The sequence below is a fragment of the Melitaea cinxia genome, chromosome 1 (genome assembly GCF_905220565.1).
Source record: "Melitaea cinxia chromosome 1, ilMelCinx1.1, whole genome shotgun sequence".
In the NCBI taxonomy this organism is placed as follows: Eukaryota; Metazoa; Arthropoda; class Insecta; order Lepidoptera; family Nymphalidae; genus Melitaea; species Melitaea cinxia.
This window is the reverse complement of record NC_059394.1, coordinates 15062982-15081767: the sequence shown is the minus strand read 5'-3', so window position 1 is coordinate 15081767 and position 18786 is coordinate 15062982. Positions and strand designations below refer to the sequence as shown.

At 35.7% G+C, this 18786-nt stretch overlaps 1 protein-coding gene across 1 annotated transcript; it reads right to left on the bottom strand.

Moving 5' to 3' along the window:
• Positions 1–675: 675 nt before the first annotated feature.
• LOC123657620 (DNA ligase 4-like) lies at positions 676–18252 on the bottom strand. The gene is made up of 13 exons (XM_045593144.1): positions 16719–18252; positions 12229–12541; positions 10898–11073; positions 10631–10816; positions 10041–10236; positions 9530–9743; positions 8426–8552; positions 7735–7852; positions 5224–5411; positions 3630–3767; positions 2752–3016; positions 1798–2060; positions 676–1031 (listed from the first exon to the last, which is right to left on the bottom strand). Exons 1-13 carry the CDS (start codon positions 18174–18176, stop codon positions 708–710), a joined length of 3966 nt encoding a protein of 1321 aa, XP_045449100.1. The 5' UTR covers positions 18177–18252; the 3' UTR covers positions 676–707.
• Between the last annotated feature and the right edge of the window lie 534 nt (positions 18253–18786).

Sequence of the window (18786 nt, the reverse complement as noted above, 5' to 3'; positions counted from 1 at the left end):
TTCAATAAATAAATAAAAACACTTCTGGTTTAAATACGTTTTTAACCATATATTGTGATAATGCTTATCTTCCTATAAACATTAGGTATACGTATGAAAAGGCCTCAAATTTTTCATAGAGTACCTACCTAAGCAACTTCTAAAAAAATCGCGCTATAATATGTTTTATAGGAAAATATATATCTAAATATATTCGTTAATTTTTAGTGTTAATTTTTAGTATGGGGCAGGGGCGTACCCAGAATTTTGTAACGGCAGCAGCAAATACCTAAATGTAAAAAAGTACTAATAAGTACCTACATAGAAAATTAAAAATTCTTTTTATTTACTGATACTTTTTGTATTTATTATCTACAATATTTGAACACTTCAATCTTCATTCGAAAATCACTCGACTTGACCACAAGCAACCTCTTTGCATGCTCAGTTCATGCACATTCCATTGTTTCTCGCGGTAATTTTAATTTTGAAGGTTACTAAATGAATATTGAAATTTGTTGCTGGTATAATAAATCTAAAATTCTATTATCAGCTTCGAGTCAGGATAGGGAGAAATGCCCCACCTTCCCCCACTGTGGGTACGCCCATGGTTTGGGGCATTTTACATTAAAATCGATCAAATTAATGTCTGATGAATTAGAAGAAGAAAGTATGATGAAATAAAATAGCCAGCAATAATACACAAATATATATTTATTTAATCAATATTAAATTAAATATTCCATTTCATTCACAAGTCTTTTATTATGAAAGCACATCTTCAACCACTCAGTAGATACTATTTTTGCATTTACTTTTATTTTATAAGCTTCTAAATCTTCACTCCTTGTATCTTTAGGTATAACAAAATGGGTCAAAGTTGAGAAATCATCGCTGATGCTGGCTCCGTACATTTTCGCTAATAACACGTGTACAGGCTTTCCTATAATGTGTAACGTGCAGCTTCTCAGGAACGAGAATGGATTGTCATCGCCGAACAGACGTTTATCTAGTTTCAGTTTCTCCTTTGTTGTTAAATATATTGATGGTTCCTGAAATATGATATCTCATTTAATATAGATTTAGTTAGGGTAAACGTACCTACGTACAGTCACGAGAAAATAATAATAATAATTATGTATACTAAAACAAAAACAATACATCACTTAAAATAAAAACAGAAATATCGTAAGGTACGAGTATAAAGAGCGGTAAAATGAGCAATTGTTGTAATAGATATGAAAATTCAAATCTTGTGAACGAATGACTAGTGTAGTTAATATGTTCATGTTAAAACTAGAAAAGGATATCGAAATTGGACCTTATTTAATTGTTTGAAATTTAAAATGTTCTAAATTAATCCAATTTGATTAGCCTCGATGACTTATTCGAAATGATGATGATGAATGATGATGAATGATGATCAGCCTCGATGACTCATACATACAGCTGCACCATACTACATATCTACATAAGTAAGGATTTCCACATTACATACGTTTAGCTTTATCGAGAATACTCTACCCAAAAACTTTACTTTTAACACCGAATGCAGCGCTTACTAGAAATCGGGTCCTGAATTATTTTTGTTTTATACATGATAGATTTGCTTTAATTTGGACCTTTATAAATGAATATAAGGCAACACAACTTCCCGATTACTATTAGCACTTTTATTCAAACGGTTCAAGTATACCTTTGACAATGATGTCCGCAATCTCACAAATTAGTAATCCCGGTAAGTTCCGTTTAAAAAAGGATTCATAATCGAATTAAAAAAAGTACAAAATCTTATGACCACAGGTACTCAGTACTCACCATATTTTGCAAACATTTCTTCAAAATACTTTCATCTATTTCATCCTTGTAGCTGTCTCCGAACGAATCGTACCTTACGCTTAACTGCTGTCTTGTGCCTCTCTTGATAGACAACATATGTAAAGGACACAAGGAGCAAGACGTATCCGAGATGGGGAGCGAGCGAAGCCAGGAGGCAGTTATTATATCCAACTCCTGTAACTCTATTCGTTTCTTGGCTAAAGGCGTCGGTTTCCCAACGATGCAACACCACGTGTCTGGACCTGGTGGTATTAGTGAGGGTTTGTTGTTGGGTTTAGTCAATTGCATTTATTGAGTTATCTTTATCTATACAAATAATAAAATTGGAGTGTCTGTTTGTAATATTAAAATAACCGCTTTTTACTAAATGCATATGGGTGTATACACGGTACATATAACAAAATAACCTTTTTTACATTTTTTCTCTGTCTGTCCGTCTGTTCGTTCCGGCTAATATCTAAAACGGCTGGACCGATTTTGAAAGGTCTTTCACTGACAGTTAGCTGATTTAATAAGGAGTAACTTAGGCTACTTTTATTTTAGAAATTTATTTATTTTATAACTCTGCGTGGCCTCGACCTTACAGAAGATCACAGCAAAATAATACTGTTTTCAAGCAGTATTGTGTTCCTGTTGGTGAGTAAGGTGACCAGAGCTCCTGGGGGATTGGGGATTGGGTCGGCAACGCGCTTGCGATGCTTCTGTTGTTGCAGGCGTCTATAAGCTACGGTAATCGCTTACCATCAGGTGAGCCGTACGCTTGTTTGCCGACTTAGAGACATAAAAAAAAAAATACTATGTAATGATTGACATAGTATTGTCGTTTTTTTTTTGTCTGTTCAAGCTAAAGACTATTTATTGAACACAATTGTAGTAAATGTTAAATCTATTTGCAATATCGCATGTGCCTACTACATATTGTGATGAACTTACCAGGATTTTCAACATGTCTCCCACCGTGCGACTCTATAATTCGTATCAAGTCGACTTTCTTGCAGTCGTCTTCATCAGAAATGATGCACAGTTTCCTATCCAGTAGAGCCCTGGAAACAACTGGTACATCGCCGGCCGTTTTCGTTCGGAATCGTTCGGAAACTTGCAGCACGTTCGCGGTACGTTTGCGAAGCGTTGTCGAAACTTGATTTAGTTGAGACTCGTGCACACGCTTTTTGCTCAATTTGATTACTGGACTTCTTGTCTATTTAAAGTATAAAGTTTTATGATAAGTAGAAGTAATGCAAGACATTTGGTGAAATTGGGATGGTATCTCAGGAAAAATCTCATTATACATATATATCTTACTTTAAGACGAAATGATCTTTATACATGAACTGAATCAATTCTGTTAAAATTGGAAAATTGAAAAAATAATTGTATTTGCTAACAAACGAAAAAAACCGACTTCAATTACATCGACAAGTAATACAACGTAAGTAGACGAAAAAAAATTAACAAACGCCTACTAGAGTCGCTACTACGATTCCCCTCGATTTTTCTGGGATGCCATCATCAGATCTCGGTTTACTAATCATGGTACTACCCTTGGGTTACTTCCTTTCCAACAAAAAAAGAATCAGCAAAATCAGTTCACAAACGAAGAAACTATCCGCGAACAAAAAATTAAATAAAATATATATAGGGTCGAATTGAGAAACCTCCTCTTATTTTCGTCGGTTAAAAAGTAAAGTAATATATTTTCTATTCCATATGGTTTCGTAATAAAACCATTATACAAACTCTTAAGATTAATAATATCGGTATAGATGATTGGGGTGTAAGAATAAATAGTGTTTGTGAGCACGTAAACGCACGTCGACGAGTTTGTCGAACTCCTGCAGCGTCATGGCGTCGGCGGCGGGCTTGTCGCTGCGCACGCGCACGACGCGCGGGAAGCGCAGCGTGTACCGCGCGCCGGGGCCCGCGCTGCGGACCAGCTCTGTGGCACGCACCTACTTGATTCCATCAATTGTTGTATTATGATTATACGCTTCAGCCTGTAATATCCCACTACTGGGCATAGGCCTCTTTCCCCATGTAGGACAAGGATCAGAGCTTAATCCACCACGCTGCTCCAATGCGGGTTGGCGGATATATTCCCTACTATGAGTAACGATCGCTATCAGGTGTACATGATAACAACCGGGACCGACGGCTTAACGTGCTCTCCGAGGCACGGTGGGGAGACCCGCAAGGACTGCACAAACACCCAGACCACGGCAAACACCTGTATGGCCAATACAAATGTTTGTCACGTGCGGGGATCGAACCCGCAACCGCCAGCGCAACAGGTACAATCCATGGCTGTAACCGTTGCGCCAACGCGTGTCATTATGATTCGTGATCGTGTATTATGATTTCTACTACCATATATCGTAATTTTTACTGTTTTCTTTTTTTACAACTAGGTCGGCAAAGAAGCATACGGCTCATCTGATGGTGAGCGACACGAAAGCCTGCAGCACCATTACCATCGCGATGCCGACCTTATCCTTAAATCTCCCCCAGTAGCTCTGGTCAACTTACTCACCACAAATCAAAATCAAAAATAAATATATTCAATTAGGCTTCGAAAGCACTTTCGAATTGTCATCTGGTCATTTTACAGGAACACAATACTAATTTAAAGCAGTATTATTTAGCTGTGATCTTCTGTAAGGGGACGTACTTCCTAGTGTGACTGTTACAAATTTTGAGCAAGATAGTTCCTGCTGTGCCCTACCTCAGTTAAACTAACGATTTGTTATCATATATACCTAATAGCGATTGTGATGAGTACATAATATGGAATGTATCCTCCAACCCGTAGTGGAGCGCCGCGGTGGATTAAGCTCCGATCATTCTCCTACGCGGAGACAGCGCCTATGCCCTGAAGTGGAATGTTACAGGCTGAATCGTATCGTATCTTAGTAATGCGAATTCTGTTGTAAGTACAATATTATACATAAAACAAATCGCAACGTATCTGTGAGCTGCTGGACATTTTTTCTATTTCACCCAAATTATTGTTGATAATTTCTCATGTGACTGTAGGTGTTAATGAGAGATAAATCTAATATATAAAATTTTCGTGTCACAGTTTTCGTTGCCATACTCCTCCGAAACGGCTTGACCGATTTTGATGAATTTTTTTGTGATTATTCGGTATCTATGAGAATCGGCCAACATCTATTTTTCATCCCCCTAAATGTTAGGGGTAGTCCACCCCTAAATTTTTATTTTTTATTTTTTAGACAAAATTTTTAATTTCTATTTTTTTATGATACAACATTAAAAAATACATACAACCCTAAATTTTCAACCCTCTACAATCAACCCCTATTTTTAAATAGCGTTTAGCGGCAAGACAACGTTTGCCGGGTCAGCTAGTATTCTATAAAGCTATATGTAATAAAGACGCGTCCGCACCTGGAAGACGACGGAGTGTTCCGGCGGCAGCCAGAAGTCGGGCAGCTCCTTGAAGAGCAGCGCGGGCGGCGGCGGCGCGCGGCGCGAGGCGCGCCACGTGCGCTCCAGCTGCGAGCACACGCGCGCGCGCGCCTCGCGCGACAGCCCGCCCGCCACGCGCCCCACGCACACGTAGCGCGCCAGCCCGTCTGCACGCCGGCGTCATCGTCGCTTCAGCCCCACACACTCCACTGCTGGGCATCGACCTCACACACTCCACTGCTGGACATCGGCCTCCGAAAGTTCGCGCCAAAAATGGCGTGAACTCGTGTGTTTTGCCCATAGTCACCACGCTGGGCAGGCGGGTCGGTGACCGCAGGGCTGGCTTTGTCGCACCGAAGACGCTGCTGCCCGTCTTCGGCCTGTGTATTTCGGTCGGCTTTTTAAGTTCCAAGGTGGTAGTGGAACCGTGTTATCCCTTAGTCGCCTCTTACGACACCCACGGGACGAGAAGAAGGTGGAAGGTGGCTATATTCTTACTACCGTAACCACACAGCATTTCAGGTAACCCGCCTGACTCACCACCGCTTAACTGAAGTGAGGCACAGCAAGAAGTTTCCTGCTCAAAATATGGAGCAGCACCCCTCGACCTCGACCTTCCAGAAGATGCCAGCTAAGTGACACTATTTTCAAGCAAGGTTGTGTTCCTGTTGGTGAGTAAGGTGACCTAAGGTGACCAGAGCTCTTGGGGGAACTGGGGACGGGGTCGACAACACGCTTGCGATACTTCTGGTAATCACTTACCATCAGGTGAGTCGTATGCTTGTTTGCCGATCATAACATACACCGTTACATAAAAAAAACTACTGCTCAATTGGTTATATGCTAATGATCATCCAGTAGCCGAAATTCGACCATAATTTAAACACAGGCTTTAACAATAAACAAAAGAGTATATACGCTTCTGTGTGTCAAATACATAGTAGTGTGTATTTTTTTTTTATTAATTTAATGTTTTTTATTCATTATTACAATAATTGTGTTTGCTCGCAAACGAAAAAAAAAACCGACTTCAATTACATCGACGAGTAATACAACGTAGATCGACGAAAAAATAGTCAAGTAACAACGATTTATCAAAGATTACTCTAGAAGTTGTAATCAGATCACGATGAAATTTAAATGTGACCACATGATAAACATCGGCTTTCGATTAAATTAAAAATCATTAAAATCGGTACACCTAATAAAAAGTTATTGTGGATTTTCAAGAAGTTCCCTCGATTTCTCTGGGATCCCATAATCAGATCCTGGTTTCCTTATCATGGTACTAAACTAGGGATATCTTCTTTCCAACAAAAAAAGAATTATCAAAATCGGTACACCCAGTAAAAAGTTATTGCGGATTTTCAAGAGTTTCCCTCGATTTCTCTAGGATCCCATCATCAAATCCTGGTTTCCTTATCATAGTACTAAACTTGGGATATCTCCTTTCCAACAATAAAAGAATCATCAAAATCGGTACATCCAGTAGAAAGTTATGCGGTATAATACAACGTAGGTCGACGAAAAAAGCGACAAGTAAAAACGCATTATTAGATATAGCTCGAAAAGTAGTTGTTAGATCTCAAATAAATTTAAATGGGACCAATTGGCACATACCAGCTTTCGATTAAAAGAAAATTTGTCGAAATCGCTCCACCCAGTCAAAAGTTCTGATGTAACATACATAAAAAAAAAAAAATACAGTCGAATTGAGAACCTCCTCCTTTTTTGGAAGTCGGTTAAAAAATATTAGCATTTTGCAATCTTTCTCTATATAAACTGAAATAAATGGGCGAAATAATAAGTTTGCGAAATTTAGTACTCCTCCGTCCGCGCAATTTTCGTAAAAAGGGGTACAAAGTTTTTGCTTCGCGTATTAATATTTAAATAAAGGCTTTTCCACCTGATGGTAAGCGGAAACTGCAGCTTGTGGATTATAAACCAGTTAAATAGCCTAAACCAATAAAATTGGCTGTAGCTTATGACGGACATTGTAGCCTATAGATGCCTGCAATCCTCGCAGTTCTAAGGTCCACCTCCACCTTACTCGCCACACGTTACCGATTCTATAACCCGACCGCTAAACTCACTACAGGAACATGAAACTACTTATAAGCAGTATTTAGCTGTGATCTTCTGTAAGGTTGAGGTACTTGTTCAATCGAACTTCTCCAAGTTTTGAGCAAAATATTTTTTGCTGCTACCTACTTCGAATTGTTACTCACTGCTAATTGATTTAATAAATACTTCGTTTGAAAACATTGGTACTTGGAGAATTATAAAAAAATTGGATCAAACAAAATAGTCTATCCCAAAATAAAACTTAATAGTTGGACTCCGTCGCAGAAGATAATACAGAGATCTTATATTAATATCTTCTAACTTTGGCCTAAATTTTTGGGTAGGTAAAGCTGCCCAAAATATTGCAGTAATTTAAATATACTACTTGCTAATAGTATATTGTTACGTTATATCCAAAAACGTTACCTGGCCTGACATCGATACAAGCAACGTGAAAGCTCTTAGCGCGGCCCTGCCTTTTGTTTTCAGCTTCATCGGCACCAATTACTACTAAATCCAAATCCTCCATAGTGTCGTCGGTGTACTACAAAATAAATTACATATATTTTATTTACGGAATTGATAATATTTATCAAACAGTATTTAGGTCTAATGGCAAAAGTATAAGGTAAGTTCAACGTATGAAAAACGCTGTGTGGTTACGGTAGTGACGAATATAGCCTCCTCCTCTCTTCCCGTGGCTGTCGTAAGAGGCGACTAAGGGATAACAAAGTTTCAGTACCACCTTGGAACTTAAAAAGTCGACCGATGGTGGGATAACCACCCAACTGCTAGCTTTGAAATACACAGGCCGAAGACGGGCAGCAGCGTCTTCGGTGCGATAAAGCCAGCCCTGCGGTCACCAACCCGCGTGCCCAGCGTGGTGACTATGGGCAACACACATGAGTTCACGCCGTTTTTGGCGCGATTTTTTGGAAGCTCATGTCCAGCAGTGGACTGCGATAGGCTGAAATGATGATGATGATGATCAACGGATGAAACTTCATCAAAATCTAAGGCCAAAACTAAAACCACATTTCTGAAGAAGAGAAAAAATCTTCTATACCCACGAAACAAAAAAATGTAAAAAATCTTGAACTTTGTAGTTCGTATGTACCTCGGGTTTAATTTTGTACCAACCCGCGTTGCGCTTGTTGGGACAGTAATATGATTTCACATCTTTGACAACGATACCCTCGTCTTGGTTGTCGATGGCGGCGTTCAAGGCGTCCAAGATGTCTGTACTGAAAATGGTACTTATGTTACATTCTCTTTCAGATGATAACAGGCTTATTTGGGAAACTGTAATAATGTCTGTAACCATCATATTAACTATCTATAATAATTTTTCATCGTCTTGTCCTCTCTTGAAAGGTAAGATTGCTCTTATAAGAAAACAAAGACTTACACGCAACCTATATGTGAAAATAAATAAATAATAATATTCCAAAAAAATTCATACTAGATATTCTGTATTTTAAGGAATTAACGCCCAGTTGCACGAAACAAAATTAAACTTTAAGTAGAGATTAAACTAATTTAATCACAATAATTTCATACAATTCTTGCAATTAAATTAGTTTAATCACTACTTAAATTTTAATTTCTTTTCGTGCAACTCGGCGTTAAAAAGATAAAATTTAACATGGTACTTATTTTATGAGCTGGAGTACAGCATCAAACATCTTGCTCAACACTTGGAGTAATTGAACTGGTGAGATCCCATCAAAGCCTTACAGAAGATATCAGTCAAATAACACTACTCATAAGTACTATTGTGTTATGTAGTAAGGTAGCCGTCGAGACGTCGTGGAGAGGTTCGGAGGTACAGTCGGCAACGCGCTTTTGATGCTCCTTGTATTGCAGACCTCTAAAGGCTACAATAACCGCTAACCACCTGGCGAATCGTACGCTTGTTTACCACCCTAGTAGTATAATAATTTTATTTGCTCGCAAACAAAAAAAAAAAAAAAAACAAGAAAACCACGAAGAAAACCGCGAAAAAATAGTCAAGTAAATACGCGCTATCAAAGATTACTGAAAAAGTCCTCATCAGATTTCGAACAAATTTAAATGAGACCACACGAGAAGCACCACCTTTCTATTAAAACAGAATTATAACATAAATAAAAAAAATTCTAATTGAGAACCTCCTTTTTTTTAATCGGTTAAAAAATAATTATAATAAGTATCAAAAACTAGCATCCAGTAAACCTAATACCTGTTTTTAACAATAGTCCGTTTGCTGTGTTGTATTACGCCAGGTACGTCAATGAACAGTGAGTCCAATATCTCGAGTCTCTCATTCAGTGGCATGCCGCCATTCTGCGAAGAACCAATGAGCGATTTTCCGTTATAATATAAAATATCGAAAGCGCAAAAACATGGACGAAACGATGAATTATCCGTTATCTTCTTGATATCGTATGACATTCCTAAAATTATTTTACATGATTAGTATAGAAGTATTAAAAAATTTCGATCTAAAATATATTTGCAGCATTAAATAGAAAAAAATAGTCACATAAAAGATCACAGAAAGCACAGATAATAAATTCTTAGACAGAACGTGGTTTTAAAATTTAAGCCGATTTCTATATTCAAAAACCCATTCGTTCCAGATAAATCAATCGAATTTAAAAGTCATGTAACACAACTTAACATAAAGAACCCACTAACCTTCGCAATTTACTTAGTAATTTGTAACAGTAATTTAAAATTTAACAAGTCACCTTTACATCCAAAGCATTGATCTTCCTTATGCCATCCCATCATTTCACCGTCTATAATAAAATTACGAACATCAGACGAAAAGCAGTCTTTTAAGTATGGCGTCAATGATCCAGAATCATAAGTTCTTCCATAATTTTTTGAAAACGTGAAGCTGTTCCTCGAAAAATATTCGAATATACCATTTTCCATGTGTATCTGCAATACATATTACAGATTTTTATTAAATACTTTAAGGTTGTGTAATAATATTGCTTACGAATAGATACCAAATTAAGGCCTATCTATCATATCATCAGCAGCTACTGCCGTATTTCTGTGCAGTGTTAGGATTTATTTCCGTATATTGTTACTCATACAAGATCGTGTTTAAGTGTTATTTTATTTGATAATTAAAAAAAACTCCATAAACCATAACACAAACCACGTCGAAGTACAAAAATATTTTTATTAATATTGTAATCGACAATTCCTGTTACAACTTGATTGAGATTTCGTCAGGATATTCGAGAATGTTAATGTTTCGCATCTACGTAGCGTGTTATACTTATGTGTGTTTATGTATTTTTAATTTATTCTTGGAACCATTAACCTGGAACCTCTCGCCATCAAATTTGTCTTCTACGTGGTACGTGATATTAGCAGAAAGCTTATGAACATCTGTCACGTCCAGTCGTTCAGACAGCATCGGTTTCACAGCGAAGAACAACTTAACACCGACCTCATCCGAACTCTTAGTTCCAGACGGAACATCACTGTTTTTTAATTCCTCACAGACCTTAGACAGTAAAAAATGTTAAAAATAAAAATGAATACATAATGTTTGATTGACAACGATATAGAAAGGGTCAGAAGTTACCTTCAGTAGGTTTGTACAGTTTTGATAAAGATCCACTGCATTTGGGTGAAAAGTTGCTAATATTCGATTTTCACTCATTTCTAGTTTTAAGTTTTTTAGTATAATTCTCAAGAACCATTTGAATTCCAGTGCTGTTAATTTTTTTATAGCATAGCTAAAGACTTCATCCAAAAGCACTAAAAATAAAATACAGAAATATTTACTTAACTAATGTTGTATTAAAATATCTGTGTGGTAGGTATATTGCTTTATGTTATGTTTTATTGAAGAGCTTAACGTTTTGTAACTTTTAAATAAATAAATAAATAAAGGGCACGATATGGTAGTGTTGAATTACGACAGTATGTATGTATTAAGCGACGTATAACTCTTCTTTAGAAGTTGCTTACATCAGGTTGGAGTAGGAGCACGTCTTTTTGGAAGCAGAACAGAATTCCAAAGGCGGTCAGCTTCAACAGTAACGGAATTAGAACAGAAGGAAGATGTATTAGAAGGAGTTAGAGTAATCGGAGATATTGTTGTATTTGCGAAGCCCAAATATGAACCGTATACAGAAATTTTGGAGGCGCTCAAGTTTGTTAAGTTGGTGCTCTGTATAATCTAGAAAACATGCGCCTGCACGGTAGGTACGTTACTTTGACAGCCTTGCACAGGTATTTAAAAAAGTATCCCACTGACAGGCAGCCATGGAGCTGTATTATTGTATGTATGTACTGATAAATAAATAAATGCGTCACACTCAACGGCCCCAGTAGGATTGTATCCTGTGTCGGGGGTCTGGAAGCACACACAATACACTAGCACAAAAATTTCTTACCGATAGACAGACCACGACAAACATCTATGTGGCCAATATAAAAAATTGTCATGTGCGGGGTTCGAACCCCCGACCGCTAGCGCAACAGCGCTACGCCAACGCGTCTTCGATTATATAAGTATCTACGATAAAAATAGTTACCTTGTCTGCGATAGTGACTCGCTTCGCCAATATTTTTTTATAAATGGATAATGATTCAGACTATAAAATCCATTGCTGGGCATTGGCCTACCACGCTGCTTCAATGCGAGTTGGCGTATATATTCCCAGCTATGAGTAACGATCGTTATCATGTGTCTATGATATCAACCGGGACCGATGGCTTAACGTACTCTCTGAGGCACAGACCCACGAGGATAGACACGGAGACCGGTACAAAAAATTTGTTAAAATATAAAAATTCACTACGACCGGGACTCGAACCGCCACCGCGAATGTGTAGGCGCCAACATGACACACACAACTACACCAGAGTCATAATATAAATAGGTACATAATTGCATGAAAAACATACCTCCTTTATTATCGACATCGGCCCTCGCAATATTGTCAAGAATTTCATTAATATCACCTATTGTTAAAATTGACGACTTCTGAACAAATCTACTTTTCAAAACAAAATATGCTATGCCAGCGAAATCACCCTCCTGGGATGAACTGTGAACGGAACTGAAGTTTGTTAATTTTTGAGCATCTGGTGACTGCGGAGTCAGTGATAAAACTTTTACTAACAAGTTTCCAAGCTTTTTTTCCTTTAAATTATACGCATTTCTTTCCCGCTCACACTGTGGCATCAGTAACCTCAAAATTGGATACAACGTAGCGTCCTGAAAGTTTTTGTTTTTATTATATAATATTCATTTGTTTAGTTCAAAAACTTGCTTTTAAAACCATTATTATATAAGTGACTGGGTACGATTGTGAAAGAGAAAATTAATGATAATATAGATATCGTAAATGAGGAATCTGGACAAGTTTACGTCACATAATTGTGTTTGCTCGAAAACGAAAAAAAACCGACTTCAATTACACCGACAAGACTAAATAATACAACGTAAGTATGTAGTAACGTAATAATGAAGTAAATACGCGCTATCAAAGATTACTCAAAAAGTAGTCATCAGATCCCGATCAAATTTAAATGGGACCACAAGACAAGCATCCGCTTTCGATTAAAACAAGAAGAAAGAAGTTGGCGTGACGTGACGTGGCGTTGCATTGTCTCATAAATACGCGTCATCAAAGATTACACAAAAAGTGCTCATTATATCTCGATCATATTTAAATGGAACTACATGACAGCACAAAAAATTAGCCACAGATATTAGCTTTTGATTTATAAAAGGAACATCAAAATCGGTGTACCCAGTAAAAAGTTATGAGGTAAAATACAAAAAACAGTCAAGTAAATATACGTTAGCAAAGATTACTCAAAAATTAGTAATCAGATCTCGATCAAATTTAAATAAGACTGCCTGACACGCATTACCTTTTGATGAAAATAAGAATAATCAAAATCGATAAACCCAGTGAAAAGTTATCAGGATTAATACAGCGTAGATCGACGAAAAAATAGTCAAGTAAATATGCATTATTCGATATAACTTTAAAATGTCATGGTCAGATCTCAATCTATAATATAAAAATGAGTCGCTGAATGTGTTGCTAAGCACAAAACTCGAGAACGGTTGGACCGATTTCGCTGCTCCTCTTTCCTTGAAGTACGAGGATGGTTCTTACGGAGAGAAAATTCTAAAAAAAAAATTTAATTTCCTGAAAAAGTCTAAAAACAACATTTTTCTATACTCCCATACAAAAGATTTGTGATAATACTTAAAAGTCAATTTGAACTTTAATACCATACGATAAAGTTTGTGTTAGGCGATACTAAGTTCGCCGGGTCAGCTAGTTAAATCTAAATGGGACTACATGACACGCAACACCTTTTAATTAAAACAAAATTCATCTAAATCGGTCCACCCAATCAAAAGTTCTGATAATGATAACATACCTACATACAAAAAATACAATCGAATTGAGAACCTCCTCCTTTTTTGGAAGTCGGTTAAAACGCACTCACTTCATTAGACCTATTATCTGTATTTGTTGCATACATTTTATATTATATCTTTTAGTAGGATGTATGAAGAAGAGCGCATTACCACCTAAAGACCATGCTACTAGTATTTAAGTGTATAATCTATGGACCATGCTTACCATGTTATTTTACATTAATTTGACTTGCTTGCTTACCACTACTATAAGTCTTTCACTACAGACTGATTTTGAATATATTGTGTATTCACAAAAGTTATGTTCAATTTAAATCTGACTGATTTTTAGCCGACTTCAAAAAAGAAGAAGTTACTCAATACAACCGTTTATATATATGTATGTATGTATGTTCGGGGATAAAACTTCGTCGTTTATGAACCGATTTTGATAATTCTTTTTTGTTAGTAAAAAGATATCCCAAGTGTGGTACCATAGTAAGGAAACCAGGATCTAATAATGAGATTCTAGAGAAATCGAGGGAAACCCTCGAAAATCGTAATGACGACTAGTGCGTTTGTTCATTTTTTCGTCTACTTACGTTGTATTACTTGTCGATGTAATTAAAGTCAGTTTTTTTCGTTTGCAAGCAAACACAATTATTTTTAAACTGTCCCATTGGGCGATAATTTCGTTATCAAGAGTATTTTTTATACACACACATATTATGAAACATTGAAACGAGCGGCAGCCGCTCCAAAAAAATCGTAATCAGGTTGTGCATTTGTACCAGGAACTAAAGTACTTGTATGCGGAACATTTTTCTGGTTATAGATTTCAATAAATCGGTGGGCATTATGAGGATAAAAATGGTTAATCCGACTATTTCACTACCTACATAAATTATTTAATTAAATACAGTAGGTAGGTATATACATATTTTAAAACTGAATTTTAACGAATAACAATTATGCAACTGTCTATCTATAGATAGACAAATGTAAGTAATATTTATATAATCAAGCATTGATGATCAAGCAAAAAAACCGTCACAACTGTACCTAATAGGTATGTATCTGAAGAAATATTATAGCTGTTTATAAATTATTTTTTCTGTGTATTGCTCATATTAGAGTGAATGTAAAAGTTTTATCATAAAGGTAAACAAAGAAACAGAAAAGTTAGTCTATTAGGTATTTGAGATGGGGATGACCTTTACCTTTTCGACTTTTGTATTTGCACTTTTAAGTCTTACATTATTCAAAAACGTTGCCAGTATTTTATTTTGTTCTTGTTTTTGCCTCTTCTTTTTATACAATTGCTCGAGAACTTCACATAAATCTCCAAATAAAATAAGATTTGCCGGAAATACATTTGTCACTGCACTCATGTTTATTCTTCTAAGCTAATCTAAAAAGAAGTGAGAAATAACTAAAATTTTATAGCATATAGCATTATTAATATGGTGGTTATAATTGTCAATAAAATATACAGTAACATTAAAAATATATATAAAAAATTTAATTGAAACAAGTCCTATGTAAGTATGCGATGTAGTGAAATGCAAGTAAATAACAGAAATAAATAAATAATAAATAGATAAATATTAATAATAACTATATATAAATAAATATATTTTAAAAAACCCTTACTAGCAGTAACATAGGCAAGTGTATATTGTAAGAACATGAGTGTAGGGTAACTAGCAAATAAGTGTAAATATAGACATAGATACGAAAAATAATAATAGGTATGTTCAGAAATTACGAATTAATGAACAATGTGTATACTTTTCCATCAAAGTGTAAGGAAAAAAAAAAGACAAAACAAAAAAAAACCGTCAGTGTCTGACCACGTCCTACTGTTACTAGGCAGTCACAGGACTGTCGAGTTGTAGTTGTAATGAAAAATCGCCTGTGATATTATAATAATGCATGCATGTTTAACAAAAGGCATAGGCATTTTAAGCCCGTGGATGTTAATTTTTAAATAAATAAAAAAAAAAAATTTCAACAAGTTCTACGAAGGCATTAAAACACAATTTAATGATTTGGTGTTTATTCAAATAACTAAATATTTCATCATGTATCTTCTTGCAATTTCCGGTGACTGGTCTTTATACAATACATAAAGATTATATGCTGTTTCTTTCGTTAAATCCACTACTCCATGCTTTTTACATGTAGTAATTGGACCACATTCTAACACTTTCTCATAATATTCAATTGCTAAGTTATTAATACTCAACATCTGATATGCCCTGCCTATGTTGTAATAAGCTTCTTGGTCACATTTTCTCAGTTGTTTATATGTAAGAAGATAAGATAATCCTTGTAATATTAAATTGTGATGTTTATCCACTGTTCTCTGGGCTGCCATTGCAAGTATTGTTACTCCAATTAGTAAAGCTGACAAGGGTTCCCTACATTGTACATGATATTCCAAAAAATATTTTAAAGCAACAAGATATCTACCTGATATTAAAAAATTGTTTCCCAAAAACATATGTTTAACAATATTATAATCTTTTTGAAAAAGTCTAGATAAAAATTTTCCTTGAGTATTGTCGTCTAAAGAGTTAACAACATAACTTAATAAATTATATGTTCGTGGGCCAGGATATTTTGCTGCAAATTCCTTAATAAATCTTATTGCATTTGTAAAATCACGATTCAAAAGGCAAGCTTGGAAACAGTAAAATTCAATTGCATGGCGATACTGTGCTAGTCCCTTAGACATCATGGCATAAAATGTTAACCTTTGCATTGTACAATAAAGTTTGTGGTCACAAGCAATTTTAAGTAGCTCTTTGAAAAATTCATATTCCTCATTCGGTGATAGTTGAAATGCTTCATCTTCAAACTGAATATCATCCTCATGAAAAGTACTCTCACCCCTCATGGTACGAAAATTATAAATAAGTTCTACATTACCTTTACTTCTACAGGCTAACTTTAATTCTTCTTGATTTCGAAATTTTGTTAAATCTTTCGAAAATAGTGCTTCTCCAACTTCTAAGTATTTTAGTAGATCATTTTGACTTTTTAACAACTTACATTGTTCATACAATAAACTAGCACTAACTACATACTTATAATCTTGTTGTAAAATTTTTAATGCTTCTGTTATCTCACCTCGGTCTTTTAAAATTGTGAAAAGTTTTCTACAAGCATCAGGGTGCTGTGGTACATGTTTTAATACTTTGTAGTATGCTTGCATAGCGTCATCTTCTCTGCCCAATTTGAGTAAGCATTCTGCATATTTAAGCCAAACAGCTCCTAGATCAAAATTAGTATTTTCTACGAGAGGCTCCAGTAGCTTAATTGCCATCTCATAATGACCCTCTGATGAAAAAGCTTCCTCTATATCCATATAAAGGTCTCCAGCTTTTTCGACATCACTATTTAAAAAATCATTTAATAAATTTTGTACAAGACTGAAAGCTCCTAAGTGAATGAAACATACTAATAATTTACTTTTCAAATCCACAGCCAAATTACCAGGTGTGGTACAACTTAAGTAATTAGTATGCTCCTCTATTTCATCATTAGCGTTCTTGACTGTTTGTATTTCAGCTTCAATTTCAACACCTATATTAGATACAAAGATATCTATACATGAGTGGTATTGTTTTTGTGAAATAAGTAACTCGAGTAATATATTTATATCTGCAAGGGTGAATAGTGACGAGCATTTCTTATATGCTGTAAACATAACTTCAGCTGCCTTTTCAGGTTCTGAAGTACTATGATACATAGTGGCTGCCAGTTTTGCATACTTCATTAAAATTTCTCCTTCACTTGATGAAAAACAATTAACTATCTTATGATAACATTTTACTCTTGTAATATTTAAAGTGTTGAGTGGATATTTAGTTTCCTCTAATTTTGTTAGAAATTCAAGTCTTTTCATATGAGCCTCAAAATTTTGTGGTTCAGATTTTATTGCCTGACTATAACAAATCATTTCTTGTTTTACATCATTCACTTGTTTGCACATTCCAGCCAGTCTCCACCAATGCTCTGCATCTGAGTGACTCAAATGAGCAGCTAATAATAAAAACTGCAAAGATTTTTCGATATCATGTTCATATATTTGTGCTAATGTTTGGTATGGTTCTGCAGCAGAAGGTAATTGTTTGATAATTTCATGGCACATTCGTTCAGCCATATCAATATCTCCACGTGCAAATCGTAAATTTGCCTCACCCATTAACCCCATCAGAGCTGGAGATAAACGTGTTCCTCTGCGTCTTCTGATGTTGATTTTTTCTACTAATTGTATTGACTGTGTGGAATCCTCATTGTTCTTTTTTAATTCTTCAAATTCCTCATCGTCTTCTCCGTTGCACCATTCGCTTGAATATTCAGCAAACGACATCTCACCGCTCAAAAATTTATTGGTCAACTCATTATCCACATCCATATCTTGTCTATTTTGTTGAGACGTACTAGGCTGGTGTTTATCCATTTTTTGTAACCTTTTAAATGGTTAACTTACAGACGTATGATTATTTTTTAATAAAACATTTAAAAAAATAGTCATTCAATTATGTAAAAGGTTAAAATTTAACTTTACGAATGTCTTGTGTACTCACTTTTTTCTTGTACATAAATGTTCCTTCAATCATGTAAATTAGCGTGTTAAAGCTCAAAATAATAAAACGAGTTTCCCAGTACGGTTATATTGAGTTTGTTATTATTTAATGACAAAATTTATTGAGCAGGAGCAGCCTTTGAGGTGAGATGAGATTATATCACTTATCAATCACTTATATTATGCAAACATGTCAAACAAATGCAAAGTTATTTTACTCTTTGAACAAATGCCAAACTCTGCCAAAGACTCAAAGAGTATAACGTCACCACAGACTAGGGATGCTCACGTAAAAAAAGGCTTAACGTTTCTATTCTTTCTACCAGGGACCAGGGCTAGGTAACGATACCGGTAACATTACCTCGACGTCACTAAATATTTTCTTTTTTACCACGCTCCTGACGTCATTAATCAAGACGTTTTTATCAACACCTACTAAACCTCCTTCTCTGTAAGACACGTGGGGGATGGATAAGATCGGTAA

Bases quoted from the DNA above. Each gene is read 5' to 3' on its own strand.
- LOC123657620 (XM_045593144.1), bottom strand. From the start codon at position 18,176: ATGGATAAACACCAGCCTAGTACGTCTCAACAAAATAGACAAGATATG. The intron at 8,553-9,529 runs GTATTAGGTTTA...TACCATTTTCAG, and splicing joins CGGACTATTGTTAAAAACAG to TACAGACATCTTGGACGCCT. The intron at 1,032-1,797 runs GTGAGTACTGAG...ATCATATTTCAG, and splicing joins AGAAATGTTTGCAAAATATG to GAACCATCAATATATTTAAC.